Source organism: Prionailurus viverrinus, chromosome B3 (assembly GCF_022837055.1).
Source record: "Prionailurus viverrinus isolate Anna chromosome B3, UM_Priviv_1.0, whole genome shotgun sequence".
NCBI lineage: Eukaryota > Metazoa > Chordata > Mammalia > Carnivora > Felidae > Prionailurus > Prionailurus viverrinus.
In genome coordinates, this window is record NC_062566.1 from 154,972 (window position 1) to 179,351 (window position 24,380).

The following is a 24,380-nucleotide window of genomic DNA, read 5'->3' on the forward strand; positions in this document are numbered from 1 at the left end:
ATCTCAAAGTCCATTCCCCAGACAGAGGCCAGAGACCTTTTAGAATGTAAATGTCATCATGTCAATCACTTAAAACCCTCCAAAGGTTCCTAATTTCACTGGAGATACAAACCAGAGTTAGAGGGGGGAGGCATTCTGTCCGCAGGGCCCCCTGTGATCTCCCTCACCTCTCTACAGACTTACCTCCCCTCTCCTTTTCCCCCTCCAGCCACACAGGCCTCTTTCGCTTCCTCCAACTTGCCAAGCTCCGTGCTGCTCCACACACGGTTAACTCTCAACCCTCCTTCGGGTCTCACCCCAGACGTCACTTCCTCAGGGAAGCCCTCCCTAAGCCCCCAAATCAAATCAAGGCCCATTACTCTGACCACTCTCTTCATCTTTCCTTCCTTGTGCTCATCACTGTTTGAAATGATTAGTTTACCACTTCCTTCAGAGTTGTATTCAAAAGACACCTTCTTAGAAGGCCTTCCCAGGCTACTTGAATGCAAATTCAACCCCCACCCAACATCTCATATCCTCCTTCCCTATTTTCTTTTTATCCTTTAGCATTTAGCCCCTTTTAACAGGCTTTTTTTTTTTTTGAACTATATCCTTTACTTTCCTGTCCTCCCTCCCCCTCTCCCCTCTCTGCCCTGAAATGAAAGCTCCAGAAGGGCAGTTATTTCTGCTTGCTTTCTTCACAGCATCGAAAACAATGCCCGGCACATGTTTGTTGACAAACATTTGGTGCTGAATGAAATTTCAAGATTACTTATTACTGGCCTTTCTCATTAGGCTACGAGCTCAAGCTACAACATACCTTTCTGCTTTACCACCATCCTCCCAACACCTAGTCCCATGCCCGGCACGTAATAAGTGCTCAATAAAAATTTACTGAGTGAATCAAAGCCACGACCACTGGGGAAAAATGGGCAAAATGTGTGTGCTAGCACCATTAGCTTCCTCCTCTCTTTCACTGTGTGATGTACCTGTGAGTTTGAGGAAACAGACCCATGAAATCCCAGCAGGCACCCACCAGGCCAGGCATCTGTCTGTCCACATCCTGTATGCTCAGCCACACTGTACACACAAGCAGATGCACCCTACAGGCCGTACATGAACACAGAGCTGAAGGCAAGGGGGCCAACCCTAGGCCCAGCACCCATCTCACCCCCAAGTCCTATTCTAGGCTAGTCCTGGGTGCCAGACATGCTTCCCTGGGTGGGCTGGTGGATTTATTCCAATCCAGGACTTTTAATGCCACCTCTGGCCTACTCAAAAAAAAAAAAAAAAAAGTTAAAAATCCCTGAGCAGCTCCAATAATCCTGGGGTTCTGAGGAACAGACATACCTAAGGTCGTATGGACCCCTCCCCCTCACACACGCTGATCCAAGGCCAGGAGGCCATCTGTCCAGCAGACGCTCCCCTGTCCTCCCTCGGGTCACATTGAGCCTCCCCCCCCCCCCCCCAAACGCGCGCGCACACACACACACACACACACACACACACACACACACACAGGTTGGCAGGAAGAGCCCCTGCAGAGAGATAATTTCCACCCTGATCAACAGGCCTGGTCGCCCCTTGAGGACCCCCAACTCTGGAGCAGGAATACCTGTCTGCTCCCGGAGAAGCCTCCCCCAGGGTCAGAACTTGGGCGGAGGTGGGGGGGCAGGGACTGCGGGGCGCCCCAGAGGGTCGGTCCCCGAAGTGTCCGCCCCAGGACGGCGCCGGCTCTCGGCGCGGCGGGGACGGAAGGGCTGACAGGGCGTCCCGGCGGGGCGAAGCGGCACCGTTATCCGCGCCCGGGCGGGGGGCCGCGGGCTGTGGCCGAGGGCGGCCGCCCGTCCCGCGCAGGGGAGGGCAGCGGCCGTGCCCGGGGCGGCGGCGCGGCGGCGGCGGCGGCGGCGGCGGCGGGTCGCGGCGGCAGGGGGCAGGCGGCCCCGTCGGCCGGGGGCGGGGTGGGGTGGCGGCCGCGGCCCGCCAGGCGGCGGTCGGGGGAAGTGGCTGCCTGCCTCGCCTCGGGCGGCGCGCAGGGTCCGCCCGGCTGCAGGGCCGCGGCGCGGGCGCGGGCTCGGCCCCCGGCTCGGCGCGGCCCCGGGCGCGGGCTGGGGCGGCCTCGGCGGCGGCGGCGGCCCCGGCCCGCAGGCTCCCCGCCCGGCCCGGCCCGCGGGGGGCGCTTACCTGGCGGCGGCGGCGGCGGCGGCTGCAGGCCCCGGGCTCGGCCGCGCGCGTCGCCAGCGCCGGCTGCGGGAGCCACAACATGGCGACGGCGGTGGCGGGCGGGGCTGCGGCTCCGGGGGCGGAGCGGGGGCGGGAGCCGGCCTGGCGGCGGGACCCGGCTGGGGCCGCGGGCGGGGAGGGGGGGGGGGTGGGGAGCGGGCGGAAGGCGGCTCGGACCTGGGCGCCGGCCCAGGGCGGCGCGGCTGCGGGGGCTGCCCGGGCCTGGGCCCGGCCTCCGGCCTCCCGCTCCCGCCCCGCGCTCCCGCCTGAGGCGGGCTGCGCGGCGCGGGCCCGACGGCGGCTGCGGGGCGGGCGGGGCGGGGGCGGCGCCAAGCGGGGCCGGACCCCCGACCCCGCGCGCCCAGGCCGGGCCCCCCCCCCCCCGGCCCGCCCGCCCAGCCGAGCACCGGGGAGGCCGCTCCCCGCGCCCTGGGCCTCTCGGCCTCCGCCGCGCCTCCCGGGCGGGGGCCTTGGGCAGGCGCCGCCGTCTCCCGCTAGAGGGACCCGGGCTGCCTCCGCGGCCGTGTCGCCCCAGCGGACGGCGAGCGCCTCCGGAGCCGGGACGGCGTCCTCGTCACTTGGGTCTGGCACGGAGTGGGGCCTAGCGAGGGGCTGCACATGGAGGGACGCCGCGGTGGCGCGGGCCAGGCGCTCAGCGGGTGCGCCCCAAGGGTCTGCGGGCCGCGGGGACTTGCTGGCGGGCCTGGAGGCGGGGGGGGGGGGGGGCAGGCTGACGCGTCGCCTCTGGGAGAACCGGGAGACCCGCGGCGAGCAGAGTTGAGGACCGGCCAGCGGGGCGTCCCGGGGCTAGACCTGGGAGATGTCCGAGTGACTGGGGGAGCCCCGGCCGTGCAAGGTGAGACAACTCAGAGAAGCGGGCGGAAGGCCAGGCGGGTGACCGGCGGGACCTTCCCAGAGCCCAGCGCACCTGGGAACAGGCGGCGTTGAGGTGGCAGCTGGGTCAGGGTGCCTCCGACCGCGGACACCCACTGCTGAGCATGGAGACATTCCTTCTGAAGAACCAGGAAAGAGGTGCCAGTTTGCGAGAGGGGCGGAACTAACTTCCAGCCAGGGCCCGCTGTGCGCCAGGCACCGAGCTGAGCGCTCGGATAAGGAGTGCGCGGCGGCGAAGCGGCCAAGGCAGTAAAGAGTGATCTTTCCAGACGTTTGGCAGTGAGCCGGAGAGGCCTGCAGTTCAAGAGGTAGTAAGAGTAACGGAGACAGGTGATTTCTTTCTCTTTCCCCCACCCCAGCCCCCTCACCCAGCATGAGGTGGAGCTCTCAAAAGAGCTGGGGGGGGGGGGGGGATAAGAGATGGGGTAATTAACGGCGCAAGATCTCAGAAAAGGAAAATGAGGAAGAGGTGGTGGAGACGGAGGAAGAAATCAGAGAAGGGACACACCTCTTCCTACAAGACCTCAAGGATGCATGCATAAACAGAAATATTTTGAGATGGGGAGGAGGCCTACTGAGCCCTGCATGTTTCCATGCATCAGCTGCCTAGATGCCCTTAAAGTCATCCATAGGCCTTCTGAGGTTACTGCCCTTTCAGACTTCAGCGCAACTGGCTCAGATCCCTATTCCTCTGAAAGTGGGAAACCCTGCCTACCTGCCAACATTTCCAATTCTCCTAATTATCCTATTGCTCCAATTATTTCTCCTAATTTACAGTTCTCGTAATTATCCTATTGGCCCCAATTTTCTATTCCCGGTATTCCACTGCGCGCTTTTAGGAAATTTGTCACTATAGCCTGGATACCACCCCATCTATATTCCCCCCAAATATAGCACCATATGTGAAAACAAAGCACCCAGTGTTATATGACTGTTAAATAAATTATGGTTTATTTGTAACCATTAAAAATCATGTTGAAGAAAAAGATCGATGGTACGGAAAATATCAGCAATTGAAAAGCACATCATAAGATAATACTAGCTTGTAATATATACACACATATGCATATCACGTATAGATATCATGCTAGATTAAAAAAATGGGATTTTATTTTCTGTGATGTCTTCTTTTTCTTGTTTTTACAGTACATTACTATTTCTCTTTAAATCAGGAAAAATGATATTTTAAAGCATTTTTAAGAAAGTTTGTTTTTTTTTTTTTTTTTAAGATCTTTGCGGAGTTGAAAAGAGTTATTAGGAATCAAGAAAGGAAGGGAACCTGGCTGGCTCAATCGGTAGAGTATGTGACTATCCATCTGAGGGTCATGAGTTCAAGCCCTACCTTGGGCATAGAGTCTACTTTAAAAAAAAAAAATGAAAAGAGGAATCAAGGAGATTGGAAAGGGATCTTTGAAGGATGGAAGGGACTTAGGTCAGCACAGATGGGCTAGTTGAGGAGGCTGCCTTAGGCAGGAGGGACACAAAGTGAGAACTGGAGGGAATAGTCCAGTAACAGTAGCAGGTCAGTTTCGTTGAAGCATAGGATTCAAGGGAGAGAAAAGTAGGAGACCCAGTCTGGAAAAATAAGATGGGACCATAGTCCTAAATGCCAAGCTGAACCCTTTGTGATTTGTGGCTGGCAAGAACCACTGGCCCTTGAGCTGTGCAGGTGATAAACGTCAAAGTAAATTTTCCTGTAACCTCTTACTTAATGAGGTTCTGGATCTCAGCCCTTCTATCGTAATGATAGTTGGACATGTGATTGACTCAGAGCAGTGAGGCAGGGGCAACCGTACTTTGCATTCCAGCCGCTTACAGAATGAGAATTGGCCCTTGCTTCTCTGCCTGTTAATCACTACAATTTTTATTCACACGGCACCAGATTTTCAGAGAGAACAGATTGGCAAAGAGCGAAGCTGAAAGGAAGAAATGTGCACCTTAAACCAGAGCTTTTAAAAAAAAAAAGTTTTTTAGAACTTTCTGTGAGTTCCACAGATAAATGAGATCACACAGTATTTATCTTTTTCTCTGACTTATTTCACTTAGCATAATGCCCTCAAGGTCCATCCATGTTGTCACAAATGACAGTATTTCCTTCTCATATTGCTGAATAATGTTCTTTGCCAACGTTTTTGACTCTGACCTTCTATACGAAATATATTGCACATCTCAACCCAGAATATACACACACACGTACACACCTCCGAGAAGTTTCATGAAGTATTACTGTTACTTTATGCACCGCTGGCTGAGACTTTCAACTTCATGATTTTTATTTCTTTTGAAATACCGGTCAGAACCTACTACATTGATTTTATAACCCACTATAGGGTTACAAAATGCTTCAAAGGATGTTGAAAAGAGGCTAGGCTATTCCCTGCTATGTTTGCAGTTCTCATTTAACTAGCCATACAGACTGTGACCTTAAGTTTGCCATGTTTACATGTCCCAGAAATCAACAGGACAGGTGAGACTCTCGGGATGTGGTGGGGGTCAGGATAGAAGGATTGGCACAAGCCATGTTTGTGTTCCTCTTCCCTTCTTAGCAAATATTTCCTGACACCAGCATCTCTCAGCAGCTGTAAATGTGTTCTTCTTTGTCTAGCTTGAGATACAGATTGAACTTCAGACAAGGCCGGACTACCCTGTAAACGAGAGACAACTTTTCATCTGAATGAACAGAATCACAGACTACAATGAAAGGGGGAAAAAAATGTATCTTGACTGTGACAGTCCATAGAAGCTGTCTTACTCACCACTGTTGGAATATCATAGAGACAGTAAGTAACACCCCTTTCTTCAAAGTCCAGAACCAATGAGGAGATGAAAATAACTCCATCACCAACAGAGCTGAACTGAAGAATGTGGCTTAGCTGATGACCCGTAGGCTTTTTAAGATTCCCTGAATTAAAATTCTCTCCCCCAAAACTCCAACCTTCACCTTGAGGGGCCCTAGCCACTTTAACTGTGTCTGCTTAGAGAAGATTGCACTCTCTGAGGGCAGGCAGATCCAAATTCACCAATTAGGTAAGTCGCTCCTCGTGGAAGACCCAGGATACATTCTCTCCTACCTGACCTCCTATGAAAACAAACAAGCAAACAAAGTTGGGGAATAAGGATTTATCCCTGCCCAAACAAACTGGATCTGACTCATTAGTTTGGCAGTTGAATGGGAAAGTGTATTAACGCAGCGAATTATAAAAAATGGCAAATACATGCCTTAACATTTCATTTTCACTTAAAACCTATAAGGAACACCCATTTGCCAATCTTTTGATGCGAGCCAAACCTTTTCTTTGAGGAACAGTGCTGATTACAGTTTTCTTGAGCCCTATCTCACATAAAACCTATCTGTGGTATATTTTCTGTGCTTTCCAATTTGTTTCTTTAAAGTTGACTAAGGACTTGGGACGCCTGGGTGGCTCGATCTGTTAAGCGTCTGACTTCTGCTCAGGTCATGATCTCACAGTTCATGGGTTTGAGCCCTGCCTTGGGCTCTGTACGGACAGCTCAGAATCTGGAGCCTGCTTCAGATTCTGTCCCTCCCCTGCCTCTCTCTCTCTCTCTCTCTCTCTCTCTCTCTCTCTCTCTCTCTCTCTCCTCTCAAAAATAGATAAACATTAAGAAATAATTTAAAGTTGCCTAAGGACTTAAAACATCTTGAAAAGCAATATAAGTGGAGGCTTCTTCTTTTAAAAAAAAAAAAAATCCTTTGTAATTGTCTCACCCACACCTGGTTTGACAGTTTTCAACTGGTCATTAGCTAAACCTTCAACTGACATTTCATAGAAACAACTCTTTCTTTTTATACACATGCTCATCAGTTTGTGTAACTAAAATTAATTACACTCTGGCATACAGTTGTCATAAGCAAGTTTGGGACCAAACACAACAGACTCCCGTTAGGCGTCTAACTCAACTAGTAGGAAGAAGTGTGTTGGAATTCCACAGATGAACTCATTAATCCAAAGCGTTCAGCAGGTCACAGGTAGTAGTCATTATGTTTAATCAGAGGGAATGGAACGTGTTGATTCCAGAGAGTCCATTAAGAGAGCCATTAATGCTCATAGACCAGTATGACCGACTCTGTCTGCGTATATCTTAACATTCTTCTTCCGTCATGGATCCATTTTATAATCCCCTCAAAATCACTGTCCCTCCACTCCCATTTGGCTAAACACGGCTTTAAATGGTTTAAGATTGGAATGGCTATCAAAGAAATTCAAATGGTAACATCACATACTGCATTAGCAAAATATATGTATCTTAAAACACTTTCCAGTGCTAATAAGATGGTGTGATTGTATTCAGAAAAAGCTGTTGCAATGTGAATTGGTATAATCCTTTTAAGAAGCAGTTGACGCTACTTCTGAAGCGCCTTAAAAGAGATATGGCTCCCTTTTGATTCATCAATACCACTCCTAGAAACTTTTCCTTGGGAAGTAATCCTCCCCCAAAGAGAACGTCCACACTCACAATATGTGCTACTGCCTTTTTGTGATAGTGAAAGTTGACGTGATTTACGGTGTGTAACATTGTGTAACTTACCACTGAGTAAGCAGAAAGGGGTAACTTGGAAAACGCTTAATGACATATTATTTGGAAAAAAGATACAATTTGTTCTACCACACTAAGAACCTGAAACGGAATTGTATACTTTAACCGGGTGAATTCTGTGAATCATATCTCAACTTTAAAAAAAAAAAATACAAGGGGCGCCTGGGTGGCGCAGTCGGTTAAGCGTCCGACTTCAGCCAGGTCACGATCTCGCGGTCCGTGAGTTCGAGCCCCGCGTCGGGCTCTGGGCTGATGGCTCAGAGCCTGGAGCCTGTTTCCGATTCTGTGTCTCCCTCTCTCTCTGCCCCTCCCCCGTTCATGCTCTGTCTCTCTCTGTCCCCAAAATAAATAAACGTTGAAAAAAAAAATTAAAAAAAAAATACAATTCTGTATTTTTGCTTTTGTATCAGCCAAGATCAGCAGGAAACAGATGGCCTACCCTGAAATGTGTAACTGAAGAGAGTTAATGAAGGGACAGTGTGCAAAGATGTGGGCACGTTTGAGGGAAGCCAACAAGGGGTAATGAAGCACCCCAGGGCTAGCAAAGAGAGGAAACCCAGGGCTAAGTGAGAACAATAGCTGATGGAAAGGGAAGGCCACTAGGAACGTACAGGAATACAGCCCTACCCCTGTCTCTCTCTTGCCCTCAGATCTCCTGTGCTGCCTCCCACTGGCTGAACCCAAGAGGAAGCCTAAGGGCAAGTGAGCCCTGATGACGTTGTCCTTCAAGGCCAGCCTCCGGAAAATGATGGAGGGTAGATCTGGAAGGACAGAGGCACAATATCTAGCAGGTATGTGATCCTATAACAACATAAGAACTGTCTAAGCATATGACCAAGGGTCTTAAGGGAACCCAGAAAACCAAGGATTCCAGAGATAAAAAGTGAAGGTAGCTAGAGAGCAGGGAGGGTAGGTGGAGGGAAGAGGAAAGGTTGTTAACTGAGGCTGAGACAAGGATGAGAGGCAGAAGCAGGCACATCTTCTTTTTATTTTATTTTTTTTGCCAAATACTTAGCTGGAGACTGAGCTCTGGAAGAGATTAAAAGGAGAGACAGGAGCTAAATTAGACTAGAGTGCTGGAAATTCTTCCCCTATTGGCTATTACCCTGTATTTCTCCTTCCTAGCTAAACTCCATGCCTTCAACAAATAATTGTTTAGTACCCATCATGTGCCGGGAACTGTTAGGCCCTGGGGATTGAGGAGGGAACAAAATTAACATCCTTGCTCTCCTGCAGTTTACATCCTGGTGGGGAGGAAAACAGACCATAGATAAGTAAATATGTCACGAGTGTAAGTGTCATAAAGAAAAACATGGGAGAGCAGGGAAATAAAATTCTGCCCATTCCACATCTGAAAAACCTCTTGGTTTAGACCACACACACCCCTCCACACACACCAGAGCTCCTGAGTTTATTAAGCCGTGCACATCTCTCACCTGGACAAAGATCCTGACACCTTCCTGCCCCCAGCACCTTCCAAGCAGTCCTCCACTGCGCCGTGAGAATCTTCCTGAAATGAATCACGTCAGTATCCCGCTTAAAACCCTCCAAGGCTCCTGTTTGCTTACAATGTGGAAAACCATCTCACCTCCTTAGGACGACGGACCTTTCTGAACCTTCTCGGTCCTTCACGCGCCTCTCCCTCTCCCGCTGTCCTTTTCTACCCACACTAATTGTCTGTAGTTTACTGGCCACGCCACACTGTCTCTCATTCCCACGTCTTTGTTCATGCTGCTCTTTCCGCTCACAGTGCCCTGCCATGCCCTCCACCTTCTCCCAAATTTGGCAACCCTGTCCTGATTCTTTTAACCCCATTAGCTGTCACGTCTTTGGTCAAACTTCCCTGCCCTTCCCAGGTGTGAGGGAGCATCTCCTAGCTCCCTCCTTCCTGTTATCAGTGTATCTTATAGGTACCTATGAATATATTTATTATACCATATAATCTTATTTCTTAGACTTCAAGATGCTTTGGTTTAAATATAATCCATGGGTCGAACCCCTTCATTGGTTCATGCCTGACCCTCTTTTGTTACTGATCATCCACTGTAAAAGTTAAAATTGACAACTTACACATATCCCCCCCCCCAAGCCCAACGGTTAATCTTGTGTTTATTATTTTCTTGCTCCTAAAAATAGTTTTATCTAGAAAATAAATATATTATCAAAAATTAATTTTAAAAATTACCCTGACGCTGATATCATGTCTATGTGAAATCTAAAAAACAATAGATGAACAGGGGCGCCTGGGTGCCTCAGTTGGTTAAGCATCCAACTTCGGCTCAGGTCGTGATCTCACAGTTTGCGAGTTCAAGCCCCATGTCGGGCTCTGTGCTGACGGCTCAGAGCCTGGCGCCTGCTTCAGATTCTGTGTCTCACCCTCTCTCTGCCCCTCCCCTGCTCATGCTCTGTGTCTCTGTGTCTCTCAAGAATAAATAAATGTTTAAAAAATTTATTTAAAAAAATAGATGAACAAACAAAAAGCAGAAACAGACCCCTAAATATAGAGAAGGAACCAGTGGTTGTCAGTAGGGTGGGGGGAGGAAGATGGGCAAAATAGATGAAGGGGAGAGAGAGGGCCAGGCTTTCAGCTGCGGGATGAATAAGTCATGGGGATGAAAGGGACATAGTCAATGGCATTGTAATAGCCTTGTGTGGTGACAGATGGTAGCTACATATTTGTGCCGAGTGGAGTGAAGTATAGAGCTGTTGAATCACTATGTTGTCCACCTGAAATTAATTTAACACGGTGCACCAGCTACACTTCAATTTTAAAAATCACCCCAGCTTTATAAAAATTTAAAGTTAAAAAGTCTTGCTTTGGGGCGCCTGGGTGGCTCAGTCGGTTAGGCAGCCGACTTCGGCTCAGGTCATGATCTCACGGTCTGTGAGTTCGAGCCCCATGTCGAGCTCTGTGCTGACAGCTCAGAGCCTGGAGCCTGTTTCGGATTCTGTGTCTCCCTCTCTCTGACCCTCCCCCATTCATGCTCTGTCTCTCTCTGTCTCAAAAATAAATAAACGTTAAAAAAAAAAAAAAAAAGTCTTGCATTTTACAAAGGTTGAAGGGCGCCTGGATGGCTCAGTCAGTTAAGCATCCAACTTCGGCTCAGGTCATGATCTTATGGCTCTTGCGTTCCAGCCCCTCCTCAGGCTCCCTCTTGTCAACATGGAGCCTGCTTCGGATCCTCTGTCTCCCCCCCTCTCTTTCAAAACTAAATAAACATTAAAAACATTTTTTAAAGTTGAGATTGAATGTGTTTATATATACTTAACAGCTATATATATTTCCTCTTGTGAAATATCTGTTCGTATCTTTCTGTCCATTTTCTTTTTTTTTTTTGTCCTTTTCTCATTAACTTTCCGGATTTCCTGATGTGTTCTTTTAATAATCCTTTGCAGTTTCTTTCCCCCTTAGAATTCAAGTACACAGAACAAGTTTAATTTCTAGAAATTTATGTCTATATATTTACATAAACACTTAAGTATATATTTTTGTGTATGCAAACCTGCATGCATATTCCCAAAACATGTATTTTAGTTATTTTCTTTACTTTTTTAAATTTTTTTTTCAACGTTTATTTATTTTTGGGACAGAGAGAGACAGAGCATGAACGGGGGAGAGGCAGAGAGAGAGGGAGACACAGAATCGGAAACAGGCTCCAGGCTCTGAGCCATCAGCCCAGAGCCCGACGCGGGGCTCGAACTCACGGACCACGAGATCGTGACCTGGCTGAAGTCGGACGCTTAACCGACTGCGCCACCCAGGCGCCCCTCCTTTTTTTAATTTTTAAAAATGTTTATTTATTTTGAGAGAGACAGAGACAGAGCGCAAGCGGGGGAGGGGCAGAGAGAGGGGGAGACACAGAATCCGAAGCAGGCCCCAGGCTCCAAGCTGTCAGCACAGAGCCCCATGCGGTGCTTGAACCCACAAACCCTGAGATCATGACCTGAGCCACCCTGGTGCCCCTAGTTGGTTTCTTCATTAAAGAGCATTGTGCCCTACATAATATCCTGGGACTTCTTTTTCACTTTCCGTGTTATTTTGTTAAGATTTATCTGGGCCTGCTGCATGTAACCGAGTTTATTTGCATTGTGGCCGCTGTAGATTGTTCTGGAGTGTGAATATACTAGTATGACTTTGCCTCTCGATGCAGAGGCTCTTAGCACCCTGTGTTCTTCCCCTTGGCCCGTCTCAGGTCTTAGGCAAACATGTGGTGGCCAGTTTCGTGAGCTCCCAACACTGACAATTCCCGATGCGAGCGGTAGGCCTTGGGCGTCTCCAGTTTCTGCTTCAGGCCCTTCTGTGCCACCAACCTTCTCGGCAGCCCGGCAGGCACAGCCTGAAAGTGAGGAGAGCTAACCCTCGACCAAAGGGGGATGTGAGCCAAGAGATAAATGCCCCAGGCTCCCATCCTTCGGATGAACAATTCTGGGAGGCATTCTGTACACCTCTCAGAGGCGTCCGTGGAATCTCATGCCCCGTGTCAGCCTCCCTTCCTGCTCTGCCTCACCCTTCTCTCCTTCCCTCCCGAGGCCCGAGATCACTTCCCAGATAAACAACCTGCACCCGAGTCCTCGACCCCATCTTTGCTTTTGAGGAACTCAAGCTAATACAACCGATGCTCTGATCATGGACGTTCGCATCGTTGCAGGTTTTTGCTTTCGCAAAAGTGCTGCCAAGAAGATGTGTGTAAAACCCACGGGTGCACAAGTGCAGGAACTTCTCTTGTGTATTTATGTAAAGTAGAAATGCTGGGTCAAAGGCTAAAGTCAACTTTCGACTCTGCAGTTTCAATTCCAAACTGTTTACCAAAGTGCTTTTTACCGATTCATAGTTTCATCGTCATCTATGGCAGCCCATTGTTCCCCCACATCCTCGCCAACACTTGGGATTGTCAGATTTCTTAATCTTCACCACCCAAGTGGATATCAAGTGCAATCGCATTGCGGTCTCAATTTTTACTTCTCGACGATTCATGAGATTGAACCTGTCTTCATATATTTATTGACCATAAATGTTTCATCTTCCGGGAAATGTCTATTGTGCCCACTTTTCTACTGGTTGATTGTCCCTTCCTCCTTAATTTGACTAATTCTTTTTTTGTTTTGTTTGTTTTTATCTGCTGACGTAATCTCTACCCCCAACGTGGGACTCGAACTCACAATCCTGAGATCAAGAGCCACACGTGCCACAGGCTGAGCCAGCCAGGTGCCCCTAATTTTACTAATTCTTGGACAGTTACAGTCCCCCCCTTGGCACTCAGGTGCTCCCAATTGAATTAATCATAGTCTTTACCTGATAAGACCTTTTTCCTGGTTACAAAATTAAGGCATGCTTGTTGGAAAAGAAACATGTAAAGAATACAGACACGTTGAGCTTAGAGAAAGTCTGCTTTGTATTGGCTCCACCCCACCTCTAAGTGGGAATAACTCCCACAAATGTGTCATCCCTTATTTTGGGGACTTTGTTTTCACATATGTCTCCCAAACTAGACAGTTTCCCACAAGTAAGGACTCTGTTGTAGTCATCGCTGTATTCTCAGCCCCAGGCAAAGTCCTGGCTTAGATCAGGAATGTAACACATCCTTGTCGGAGGAGCTGCCGAAAGGTGTGTCCGGACAGAAGTTTTAAAGGTACAAGACTTCAGCTTGGCTGGACAGATGATTCAAGTCGGAGAAAAATGGAAGGGAGGTACTGGTAAAATGTCCTGGGGTTTGATTACTTAAAGTCTCAGCCGTTGGGCCGAAGTGTTTGATTCTTATCTTGGAGGCAGCCAGCTGAGGAAGCACCCAAGGCTTCTTCAGGTGCAGGGAAGTTATTTGTTCTTATGTTTTTATCAGCAGCAGAATTAAAACATTGACAATTGAGTCATCTAACGGCAGTGCACCAGACATAAGGGAGGAGTTTGGGGAAAATAAAACCAAAGACAGAGAAATGAATGAATCAAGAAGTTATGAACTTTTTTTTGGGGGGGGGGGGAGGACAAAGATTCCTATGAAAAATTCACGAAAACTACACCTTCTTTCAGAAAAATAGACATAGACCTCAGCCCCTGCCCTTTAAAAAAAAAATAAGAGGGGCGCCTGGGTGGCTCGGTCGGTTAAGCATCCGATTTCGGCTCAGGTCATGATCTCACGGCCCGTGGGTTCGAGCCCCGCGTCGGGCTCTGTGCTGACAGCTCAGAGCCTGGAGCCTGTTTCGGATTCTGTGTCTCCCTCCCTCTGTGACCCTCCCCCGTTCATGCTCTGTCTCTCTCTGTCTCAAAAATAAATAAATGTCAAAAAAAAATTTTTTTTTAAATAAGATTTTATTTTTAAGTAATCTCCACATCCAATGTGGGGCTTGAACTCACAACCCCAAGATCAAAAGTCGCACGCTTCACCAACTGAGCCAGCCAGGTGCCCCTGGCCCCTGCACTTGATAAGAACCTTTAATCAGTGGGTGATTTTTTTTTTTAATGTTTATTTATTTTTGAGGGGGGAGGGGCCAGGGAGTGGGGAGAGAGAATCTGAAGCGGGTTCCACGATGATAGCACCGAGCCCGAAGCGGGACTGGAACTCACGAACTGTGATACCCATGACCTGAGCTGAAGTCGGATGCTTCACTGATGGACCCACCCAGGCGCCCGATGATTAGTTGGTTATTCTCAGAGCGAGAGATTAAGAACCTGAACCATGGCGACAGTATGTGTCCATTCATTCAAACATGGTGGTCCGTCTCCTACTATATGCGAGGCACCGTAGTGTGCTGGGCACACGCACCATCCAGTTTGAGGCATGGAGTAGCGTGGCATGGGGGTCAGCAGCACAGACTCTGAGCCCCGCTGGCTGGTTTCAAACCCCTGCCCGGTGACCTTGGCTAATTTGCTAAATCCACCTGCACCCTGCAGGTGTTTCACAGAGATGGTACTATCTTCACCCTCATCATTAAGAGAATCCTACATCCCAATAAAACACTTAGAATTCAAGGCATGGAGGGAGCCCTCGGCAGAGCCTTAAGGCAGAAACCAGAGCGGAGAGCAAAAGGAGGAAGCACAGAGCATGGGCTCGAATTCAAGATCTTTGGCCAAAATGGAGGAAGGAAGAGAAAGCAGTAACTAGAGGGGGAAGTGAGGGCAAGGAAGAATTTTTTTTTTTTTTTTTTAAGATGGGCGAGATCCTAAATGCTGCCAGGAGGAAATAGTGGAGTGGGAGAGGCTGAAGCCAAATCACTGATAATCTGTTCTTTCCCCTAAAGGTGCCCAGGTGGCAGAGAGGAAGGTTCCAGGGCAGAGGTGGAGGGTCTGGCTTTAGCTGGGAAGCCACTTCCGCTCATGTGCTGGAGGGGAGGAGTTTACTGCGGTGTGGCTGCAGGTGCAGGCTCGGCCTGGGAGGAGGAGTGTCACCATACCACCTGTGGGGGAGGGGAGGGGAGGGGAGAAGGGGCTGGCGGGAGGTCTGAGGACAGAGGACAAGTCGTGACTTTATTTTAAAGAGGGGACAGGCAGTGAGCAGAGCAGGTGACAAGATTGCCAGAGATCATTCAGGGCTCATGACTTTATAGGGATTCTGATCTGCCTGGTTGGGAAACTTCGGGAGGTCATCAGAGCTCCCGGGGCAAGAAATGCATCTAAAGAAGGAGCGGCGAGGGGCGCCTGGGTGGCTCGGTTGGTTAAGCGTCCGACTTGGGCTCAGGTCACCATCTCACAGCTCATGAGTTCAAGCCCCACATCAGGCTCAGCGCTGACAGCTCAGAGCTTGGAGCCTGCTTTGGATTCTGCGTCCCCCTTTCTCTTTCTGCCCCTCCCTCGTTCATGCTCTGTCTCTCAAAAACAAACATTAAAAAAAATATTAGAAAGAAGGGGCGGTGGGTGCTGAGTGAAGTCAGGAAGAACGGGACGGACAGGCGACCGCTGGATTTGCCAACCGACCGGTCGCTGCTCAAGCAGTGTCTTGAGGGTCACTATAGCGTCAGAGCACATGACACATGACAGAGAAGAAAAGAAAGAAGAGCAAGGCAGTAAACTACCCGCGATCCAAGAACTGACGCTGAAATGAAGGGGAAAGTAAGACATTAACCAGAGAAAGAGTCAAATGAGGCATATTTTTCTTTCTAAAAGTCAGGAAAGGTACACATGTTATATACATATATATATGTATTTTATATACATATACATATATATAATTTTTTAAGACAGCTATTGTAGGTGCTGGCAGGAGAGGGAGGAACAAGGTCCCAGGTCCCAGAGGTATGATCAAGCATAATATGTTAATAAACAGCTCCTCTGGGCCAGGTGTTTTTTGTAAGACCATGTTACCCACCGCCCCTCCCCCCCCCCATACAGAGGCTCAGAGAAGTTAAAGGCTCCCCTTGGATCGGGGAGAAACAGAGTCTCGAAGTTATTCACCCCCAATCACACTGCTAGCGTGTGACAGAGCCAGGATTTAAACCCAGGTCATATGACTCCAAAGTGCCAACGCTTACTGACCCTACACCACAGACAGGAAGAAAAGCTGAGACTCCTGAAGAGGAGGAGTTATTTCTGCCAGCGCCGAGGAAAGGAAAAGACTTGGAAGAGAGGTGTGTGCTTGAGATTTGTGTTTATTTAGAATTCTTCTCCTTCCCACTCACATGGAGAAGCATAGAAGCATATGGACTTTTAAAGTTGGCACGATTGAAAAAGCCTCGCTTTATACATAGAGGAAAACTTGAGCCAGAGAACTGAGCCGACCTTTCTGTAGCGAGAGAATTCGTTGGCTGTGGCCAAGAAAGTTACAGTTGAAGACCCAGGACAGTTGTGTGACCAACTGATTCACCCAACCCTCTACCTAGGTGGTTGCTTCGTGGAAGAAGCGATCCTCCCTTAATTTGGGAGAACGAAGGGGAAACAGTTTGCATATGCTGACAGGCTGTTTATTACAGTTACCGACTTGAGGCATTTTGTGGTGTCTTTTTCATCTATCAATATTTTCTGATAGGTGATTTCAAAGTAACTGCCTAAAGGACAGACCTCGTTTCTTTTTTTTTTTTAAAGCTTTTTTTTTTTTTTAACATTTATTTATTTTTGGGACAGAGAGAGACAGAGCATGAACGGGGGAAGGGCAGAGAGAGAGGGAGACACACAATCGGAAACAGGCTCCAGGCTCCGAGCCATCAGCCCAGAGCCTGACGCGGGGCTCGAACTCACGGACCGCGAGATCGTGACCTGGCTGAAGTCGGACGCTTAACCGACTGCGCCACCCAGGTGCCCCAGACCTCGTTTCTTTTTGCCGAACTTCCACACGCGGGGAACACGGAGAAAACCAAAAACAAGCCAGAGCCCAGAGGGAAGTGTGTAGAGTTATGTTCAGGTCGCAAGTCAGGGCCAGAGACAGAAACTGAGAGCTGTGGTAAGTATCTGGGCAAACAGGACCCAAGGTCAGGACACAGGGAGCAGACCCTGCTGCCTCACCACAGTGCTAGCCCCAGAGGTCACACCAAAGGCAGTGGAGAAAACGCCAGGGTTCAAAGGCATCTAGCAAACCAGGAAAGCACTGAAAAAAACAGCTCTGAGCAGAAAGGAGGTAGCCGCCCGACCCCGCTTGCAAACTAACCTCTATATGCCCACAAATGCAATTTAACGAAAAAGGTTTTTTTAATGTTTATTTTTGAGACAGAGACAGAGAGAGAGAGCATGAGTGGGAGAGGGTAGAGAAAGAGGGAAACAAGCTCCAGGCTGAAGCAGGCTCCAGGCTCCAAGCTATCAGCACAGAGCCCGACACGGGGCTCGATCGAACCCACAGACTGTGAGATCATGACCTGAGCCCAAGTCGGACGCTTAACCTACTGAGCTACCCAGGCACCCCACAAATGCAATTTTAAATCATCTAGAAGCCCTATTAAAACCAGTAAAAAGAAACAAGTGAAATCAAATTTAATATATTTTCTTTAACTTAACATATCAGAATTACTATTGTTTCAACTCATAATCAATATGACCAATAGTTTAAATTCCTTTTGTCATGCTAACTCCTCAAGATCCAGAATGTGCCTTGTACTAGTACATCTCAATCCAAACTAGCCCCCCTTTGAGTGCTCAGTGACCCACGTGGCTACTGGCCTTTGTGTCAATGAACACAGGGTTAGAGAAAACCGTACTTAACATTCTGGCATTGACATATTTTGCCTATATCGTGTTTTTTTGTTTGTTTGCTTGTTTGTTTGTTTTTTTTACCTTTCTTTCCTTTAAAACATGTTGAATTGGGGAAGGGCTGGGTTTTTTCTAAGTCTATATAATTTGAGAGATAGAGAACATGCACAAGTTGGGGAGGGGCAGAGAGTGAGAGGGAGAGAGCGAGAATCCCAAGTAGGCTCTGCACCATCGGCAAGGAGCTAGATGTAGGGCTTAAACTCACGAACCGTAAGGCTGTGACCAGAGCTGAAGTTAGATGCTTAGCCACGTAACCGACTGAGCCACCCAGGCACCCCAGGGCTGGATTTTTAAGGAAGTGGGAGAAAACTTAGATCCTGAGAGTCTCTAGTTTGAAAATTTTTTTTAATGTTTATTTTTGAGAGAGAGCATGCGTGAGCAGGGGAGAGACAGAGAAGGAGGGAGTCACAGAATCTGAAGCAGGCTCCAGGCTCTGAGCTGTCAGCACAAAGCTGGACACGGGGCTCAAGCTCACGAACCATGAGATGGTGACCTGAGCTGAAGTCAGAAGCTTAACCGCCACCCAGGCGCCCCTCTAGTTTGAAATTTTAAATGTTTCCATTATGGCTCTCCTAATCCATTTCCATCCTATCCTTGAGAGATGACTTCTTTTTTTTTTAAGCCCCATGGTGCAGTGAACTCCTTAGAAAGATAAAAAGACAGGAAATGTCATGCAGGTGGATACCTGCTACCAAGCATTCATTCCTTCTGTTCATTCACTAGTTCACATTCGTTCTTAACAGTTACTACACATCAACTATAGGTCAGGGACTGTGCCCGGGGTTAGTCTTCCAGGCATAGCCCCTGGCTTGTGAGAGAGACAGTTTAGCAGAAAACCCAGAGAAAACATTACAGTAAAAGGTGCTAAGTGTTGGGGCTCCTGGGTGGCCCAGTCGGTTAAGCATCCGACTTCGGCTCAGGTCACGATCTCGTGGTCTGTGAGTTCGAGCCCCGCGTCGGGCTCTGGGCCGACAGCTCGGAGCCTGGAGCCTGCTTCGGATTCTGTGTCTCCCTTTCTCTCTGCCCCTCCCCCACTCATGCTCTGTCTGTCTGTGTCTCAAAAATAAAGAAACATTAAAAAAAAATTTTTTTTTTTGACGTAGTGAGCATTGTGAAAGGGGAAGTATGAGGAGCTGAGTGGCCGCCTGGGAGAATAATGGACTCCGTCTCCGGAGATAAGGGAAGGCTTCAGGGGTGGAGGAAGGAAGGAAGATTGAAGGAGCAACAGGTAAGCAACAGGGAGAAGGGAGGGCTGAAAAATGCTCGGGACTGAAAGAGCAGCTGTAGGGAAGGCCCAGAGGCCTTCTGTGGAACCGAAAGCGGTTCCCTGTGGCTGGGGCCTCTGGGGTGAGAGGGGACACTGGCATCAGGCATTACTCCTCGGGGCTGTGCGGTTAATGGTGGGAGCTACGAGGCAGGATGTTGACCAATTGGGAATAGGCCGGCCCAAGACAGGAAGTACTCCTCCCTGAAAATATTCCTTCACCAGTTCAGTTCAAGTTCACTGGTTACACACTCAAATGGGTTAATGAGCTATTCTTTCTTTCTTCTTCTTCTTTTTTTTTTTTTACTCTTTGTTTTTTCAATTCCAGTATAGTTAACATACAGTGTGATATTAATTTCAGGTGTGCAATAGAGTGATTCAGTACTTTCATCCATCACTCAGTGCTCACCATGATACGTGTACTCTTTTTTTTCTTTTAAGTTTATTTATTTAGTCAGAGAGAGAGCGAACAGGGGTAAGGGCAGAGAGAGGGAGAGAGAGAATCGCAAGCAGACTCCACATGGACAGTGTGGAGCCCAATGCGAGGCTTGAACTCACGAACTGTGAGATTACAATCTGAGCCAAAACCCAGAGTTGAACGCTTAACCAACTGAGCCATCTAAGCACCCCTCTTTTTTTTTAATGTTTATTTATTTTGAGAGAGAGAGAGAAGGAGGGGGGAGGAGCAGAGAGAGAGAGAGAGAGAAAGAGAATCTTAAGCAGGCTCTGTGCTGACAGTGCAGAGCCCGACACAGGACTCGATCTCACAAACCATGAGATCATGACCTGAACAGAAATCAAGAGTTGGATACCTAACTGAGCCACACGATACACGTACTCTTAATCTCCTTAACTATTTCCCCCACTCCTGCCACCCCCCTCCCCTCTGGTGACCACCCGTTTATTCTCTACAGTGAAGAGTCTGTTTTCTGGTGAGCTGTTCTTTATAAAAGCAAGAGTCTCTCGTACAGCGATTACTCTCTTTTCAGATTATGTCAGGCTATGAAGACTTCTTCTTGATTCAGAAAACTGAACACGGTTGAAGTTCCATGTAATAGAAGTCATATAAAAGTGCATATAAAATACAGGCGTGGAACAATGAACGGGTGTTAGCTCTGCCCCGGGGAGGTCTGGCTAAGCTTCCCACAACAGATGACACTTAAACAGGGTCTGGAAGAAGAAGAAGCATAGTCAGGCCTCCAAATGGACGGACATTCTGATAATGACAACAGTATTTACTAAGTGTCAGGAACTATTCTTGTGGTTTACATTCTAAGCTTACTCTACCTCCAAAATAATAATAATATAATAATAATAATAATAAAACACTAGATACCACCATCCCTGTTTACAGGTGAAGAAACTGAGGCACAGAGACGTAAAGACCCTCTAACGTGACTTGTCCAGAGTCACACAGTTTGGAAGGGGTATAGCGTGGCTCCAGAGTTTACCTCATTAACCAACCCCCCCCCCTCCCATCGTATTTGAACATGCCTGGATTATAGGGTGAGGGATTAGCAAGGAACGTCAGATCAAACCGGTGAGGGAAGCAGTGGCCGCATCAGGCAGAGTTTCAGCAGCAGCCCCTTGAAGACAGGTTACATAGCAGCCTTTAGGTAAATGGTTTTTTTTTTTTTATGACTTGAGTGCATATATAAATGATTGCTAATGATCATATTTTTGAATGTGGTTGCATTAAGAAAACATTATATCCAAATCCAGATTTACACAAACCACATTTCCAGTGGTGAATCACTGCCTCAACAGATTCCCATAGGATCCTTTAAAACATCAAGAGGATGTAGGCAGGCCGGATCGAAGGATGCAGAGTGGGTCCCGCAGGACCAGCCAAGAGGGTCTCTGGCTTTGTGGAGGATAGAAAACAAACACAGGCCGGGAGGAAGTAAGAGCAGAGTTTACTGAATAGCGTAAATGACAGAGTATAGCAGACGAAGGTCTGGGAGAGGCAGGAAGGAAAGGAGAGGGAGTCTCTTCCTCGCTTGGGTTTAGGGGTTTAGATTGGAAAGGGGTCCGGGGCACATGTTCCTTCAGGAATCCATGGAAGGGACCGCTCGAAGCCAAGTGCAGGTGGACAATAGGTGTTATTTCATAAATAACTGGAGGTAGGGGGTGTGGATGCCACCATGGGCTGAGGTTTGTTCGAAGCTAATGTCCTGGAACGTGTTTGGGATCCAGGCTTTTAGATGTTATCAGGCGTTTGGGGGCCTAGGACAAAACTCAGAAAATGATTAACTTTCTTGCTTCCCTCTCCGAGTGGGAACACAGCTTCTTTGGTTGATTCGGACGCAAGGTGAGATATAGAACATGAATAAATAGGGGCTAGCAGAAAAACAGCAGAGGGAGAGCCTTTCTAAACATGGAGTCCCTCTGGTTTCCCCATGATTAACTGTAAAACTGCAGAAGCTCAAAAGGCAGCTCATCAGCGAGGGAGGAGGTGTGAGCCCTCCTTAGAGGAGAGGGGCTCAGGTCGTCCCCACACTCTCAAATCTTCACCCGCAGGACCTCCACAGTCACAACACACGCTCTCCTATCTGAGAACCAATAGAACAAACAGCAAGCTCCCTTTCCTCGTTTAGCCAGGGCACAATGGCCAAACAGGAAACTGGTGTCCCCCCACCCCCGCCCCCACAGCATATACACGCCTACCAACTCAGAAGGCTGGCATTTCCTTCTCCCAGCTGCCCCAGCAGCTGTCCAGGACTTTTTAAAGAGAGCTCTCCAAAAGCCTCCCAGGGAGATGTGACTGACTCTAGTAATCTCTCTGCATAGAAGGCACCTTTAATTCGGGGGCATGAGATTTCTTCCCAACAGCCCATGTTGCCCAGAACCGCTGCATCTTTTAAAACCAGGCTTTCTGATGTCCAGAGCCACCAAGCAGAAAGTCTCCTCTCTTTAGCCCCTGACTTGACCTAGAAGAGGCTGGCTGGGTGTGTCCTTCCAGCAAACCCAGAGAGATCCTTTCGGGAGGTGGCACCAGGGAAGAGCCAGGCCACACCGAAAAGTGTGGCCTGTGCACTGGTTTGTCTAGATACTCCCAGACCACTTCCTATCCTGACAGGGCTATACAGGAACCTTCTCCTTCCACCCACCATTTCCTTCATTGGGAAGGTCGAGGAGAAACTGGTAAGATCATGGTTATTTTGGGTGGTGGCCTCGGAGGGGGGCTCAATCAGTTGAGCGTCCGACCTCGGCTCAGGTCACGATCTCACGGTTTGTGGGCCGGAGCCCCACGTCGGGCTCTGTGCTGACAGCTCGGAGCCTGGAGCCTGCTTCGGATTCTGTGTCTCCTGCTCTCTCTGCCCCTCCCCCATTCATGCTGTCTCTCTCTCTCTCTCTCTCAAAAATAAATACACATTAAAAAAAGAGAGAGAGTTAACTTGGGGCACATGGCTGGCTCAGATGGAAGACCATGAGACTCTTGATCTCAGGGTTGTGAGTTCGAGCCCCACTTTTGGTACAGAGATTACTTAAATAAATACAAATAAACTTAAAACAAAACAAAAAAAAGACTTAACTCATTGGCCCAAATCACACAGCTAGTGAGTGGTTGATCTGTGATTTAAAGCCAAGTGGGTCTAACTCAACTTCTATAAGAAGATGTTTCCTTCAGGCAGGCCAGCAGGCTATATATGAAAGAAAATACCGGCCATGCCCTTGTGATTGATGGGGTCTAAAAGACTTTTATGTTGGGAAGACGTGCAGCCCAGTGAGGAGCGAACATAGCATGTCAGAGTCCCTCATTTGGAAAATTTAATGCCTTAGGCTTTATGTCTTCATCTCCTCTGGAATCATCTGTCCTAAATATCTGAATCATTTTCATAAGACACACTGTTTCCACTGTAACACTGCAGGGAAACTCCATGAAGCATTTCCATACCCACTCAGTTTATATTATTCTGTCTAGGTCCTGTTCCTCCTTACCGCATTCTTTTCATCCCAATTACTTGTTGCTCAGTCTGTCTGAGCAACAGACTCAAGACCGTAAGCTCCCAGGAAGAAAGCACCCCACACCTAACCCCATTTCTGGTTTGTGCTGGACATTATGTTTCCCCTTCCACGTGTGATGCCGGCCCAACTGTGGCCCAGTTGGAAGTCTCCTTTGACCAAAGCAGTGTCTAAAAGATCCTTTCTCCTCTCTGACTTTCTACAGAATGTACAGGCTGACCGTTATGCCTTAACTTTTTGTTTCCTTTCTTTTTTTTTAAATCTTTATTTATTTTTGAGAGAGAGAGAGAGAGAGAGAGAGAGAAAGAGAGAGAGAATGCACACAAACAGGGAAGGGGCAAAAAGACAGGCAGAAAGACACAGAATCCTAAGCAGGCTCCAGGCTCTGAGATGTCAGCACAGAGCCCGACATGGGGCTCAGACCCACGACCCGTGAGATCATGACCTGAGCCAAAGTCAAACGCTTAACAGACTGAGCCACCCAGGGGCCCCTTGTTTCCTTTCTTAAAGATACCTTTTATTTTTACCTTTTTTTTTTTTTCCTGCTGCAAATGATACTGAAAGTTCTTCAAGGACTAGGACTATGTCTTCTGCTTTTCACTTTCATAAACCCTCTCTCAGCCTTGACCACACGTTGTGAGCCAACATCTCCATCTATCTGAGGGAAGGTGATCTTATCCTTAGAGTCTGGCTTGATCCACCTGTCTCTGGGTGAGCTGAGCCTCCTGGGCCTTAACATCTCCATTCATCATTTGACAATTCTTTTGTGTGTTTATTTCGCGTAATATTCTGGGGGTAAAAAGATAGGTTAGAAGGCCCTTGCCCCCAGGAAACTCAGAGTCTGGTGAGAGCGACAGGTACATAATTAGATGGTGAGTATGCAGGTAGAAGTGCCATGAAGGCTTCCGGGAGGACATGATGCACGAGCTCAACTTGAAAGGCGAGGAGGAATAAGAAGTGTTGGGTGAGATAGAAGACTTTTCAGGCGGAGGAAGCCGAGGACACAAAAGCAAGAGTATGCAGCATTCGGGGAAGTGCATACTCTCAATTGTGAGGAGAGTGAGACCAGAGGGAAAGGTAGGCAGGGGCCAGAACACAAAGTGCCCTTTGTAGCATGCTAAGGAATTTGACCATATCCTGAAAGTCAGGAAGATCTACCGAAAGGTTTTATGTGAGGAAGTAACATCATCAAACTTACGGTTTGAATAAAGGACCCTGGCCGCAGTGTGGAGAAGAGATTGGAGTGAGGCAAGACAGGGGGGCAAGACTTCAGGCTGAAAGACTGGTTAGGGGTTCATCGCAACCGTCAGGACGAGTAGAATGAACCAAGGT

At 48.4% G+C, this 24,380-nt stretch overlaps 2 protein-coding genes across 10 annotated transcripts in view; one reads left to right on the forward strand and one right to left on the reverse strand.

Moving 5' to 3' along the window:
- ZNF592 (zinc finger protein 592) overlaps positions 1-2,272 on the reverse strand; it is a 59,068-nt gene extending 56,796 nt beyond the window's left edge. Inside the window, exon 1 of one of the 2 annotated variants that reach the window (XM_047863869.1) lies at positions 2,164-2,272. The gene's annotated coding sequence lies outside the window, so the exon portion shown is untranslated. The remainder of the gene's footprint in view (positions 1-2,163) is intronic. The other variant, XM_047863865.1, reaches the window with a different exon arrangement.
- Positions 2,273-2,596: 324 nt separating this feature from the next.
- Positions 2,597-24,380, forward strand: part of SEC11A (SEC11 homolog A, signal peptidase complex subunit) — a 70,619-nt gene continuing 48,835 nt past the window's right edge. The window contains exons 1-5 of one of the 8 annotated variants that reach the window (XM_047863880.1): positions 2,906-3,426; positions 4,326-4,396; positions 5,702-5,876; positions 8,304-8,444; positions 18,922-19,046. In XM_047863880.1, the coding sequence (XP_047719836.1) occupies positions 18,975-19,046 (72 nt within the window). In that variant the 5' untranslated portion in view covers positions 2,906-3,426; positions 4,326-4,396; positions 5,702-5,876; positions 8,304-8,444; positions 18,922-18,974. Of the gene's footprint in view, positions 2,862-2,905; positions 3,427-4,325; positions 4,397-5,701; positions 5,877-8,303; positions 8,445-18,921; positions 19,047-24,380 lie in introns of those variants that run through there. The other 7 variants (XM_047863870.1, XM_047863872.1, XM_047863876.1 and 4 more) reach the window with 7 other exon arrangements.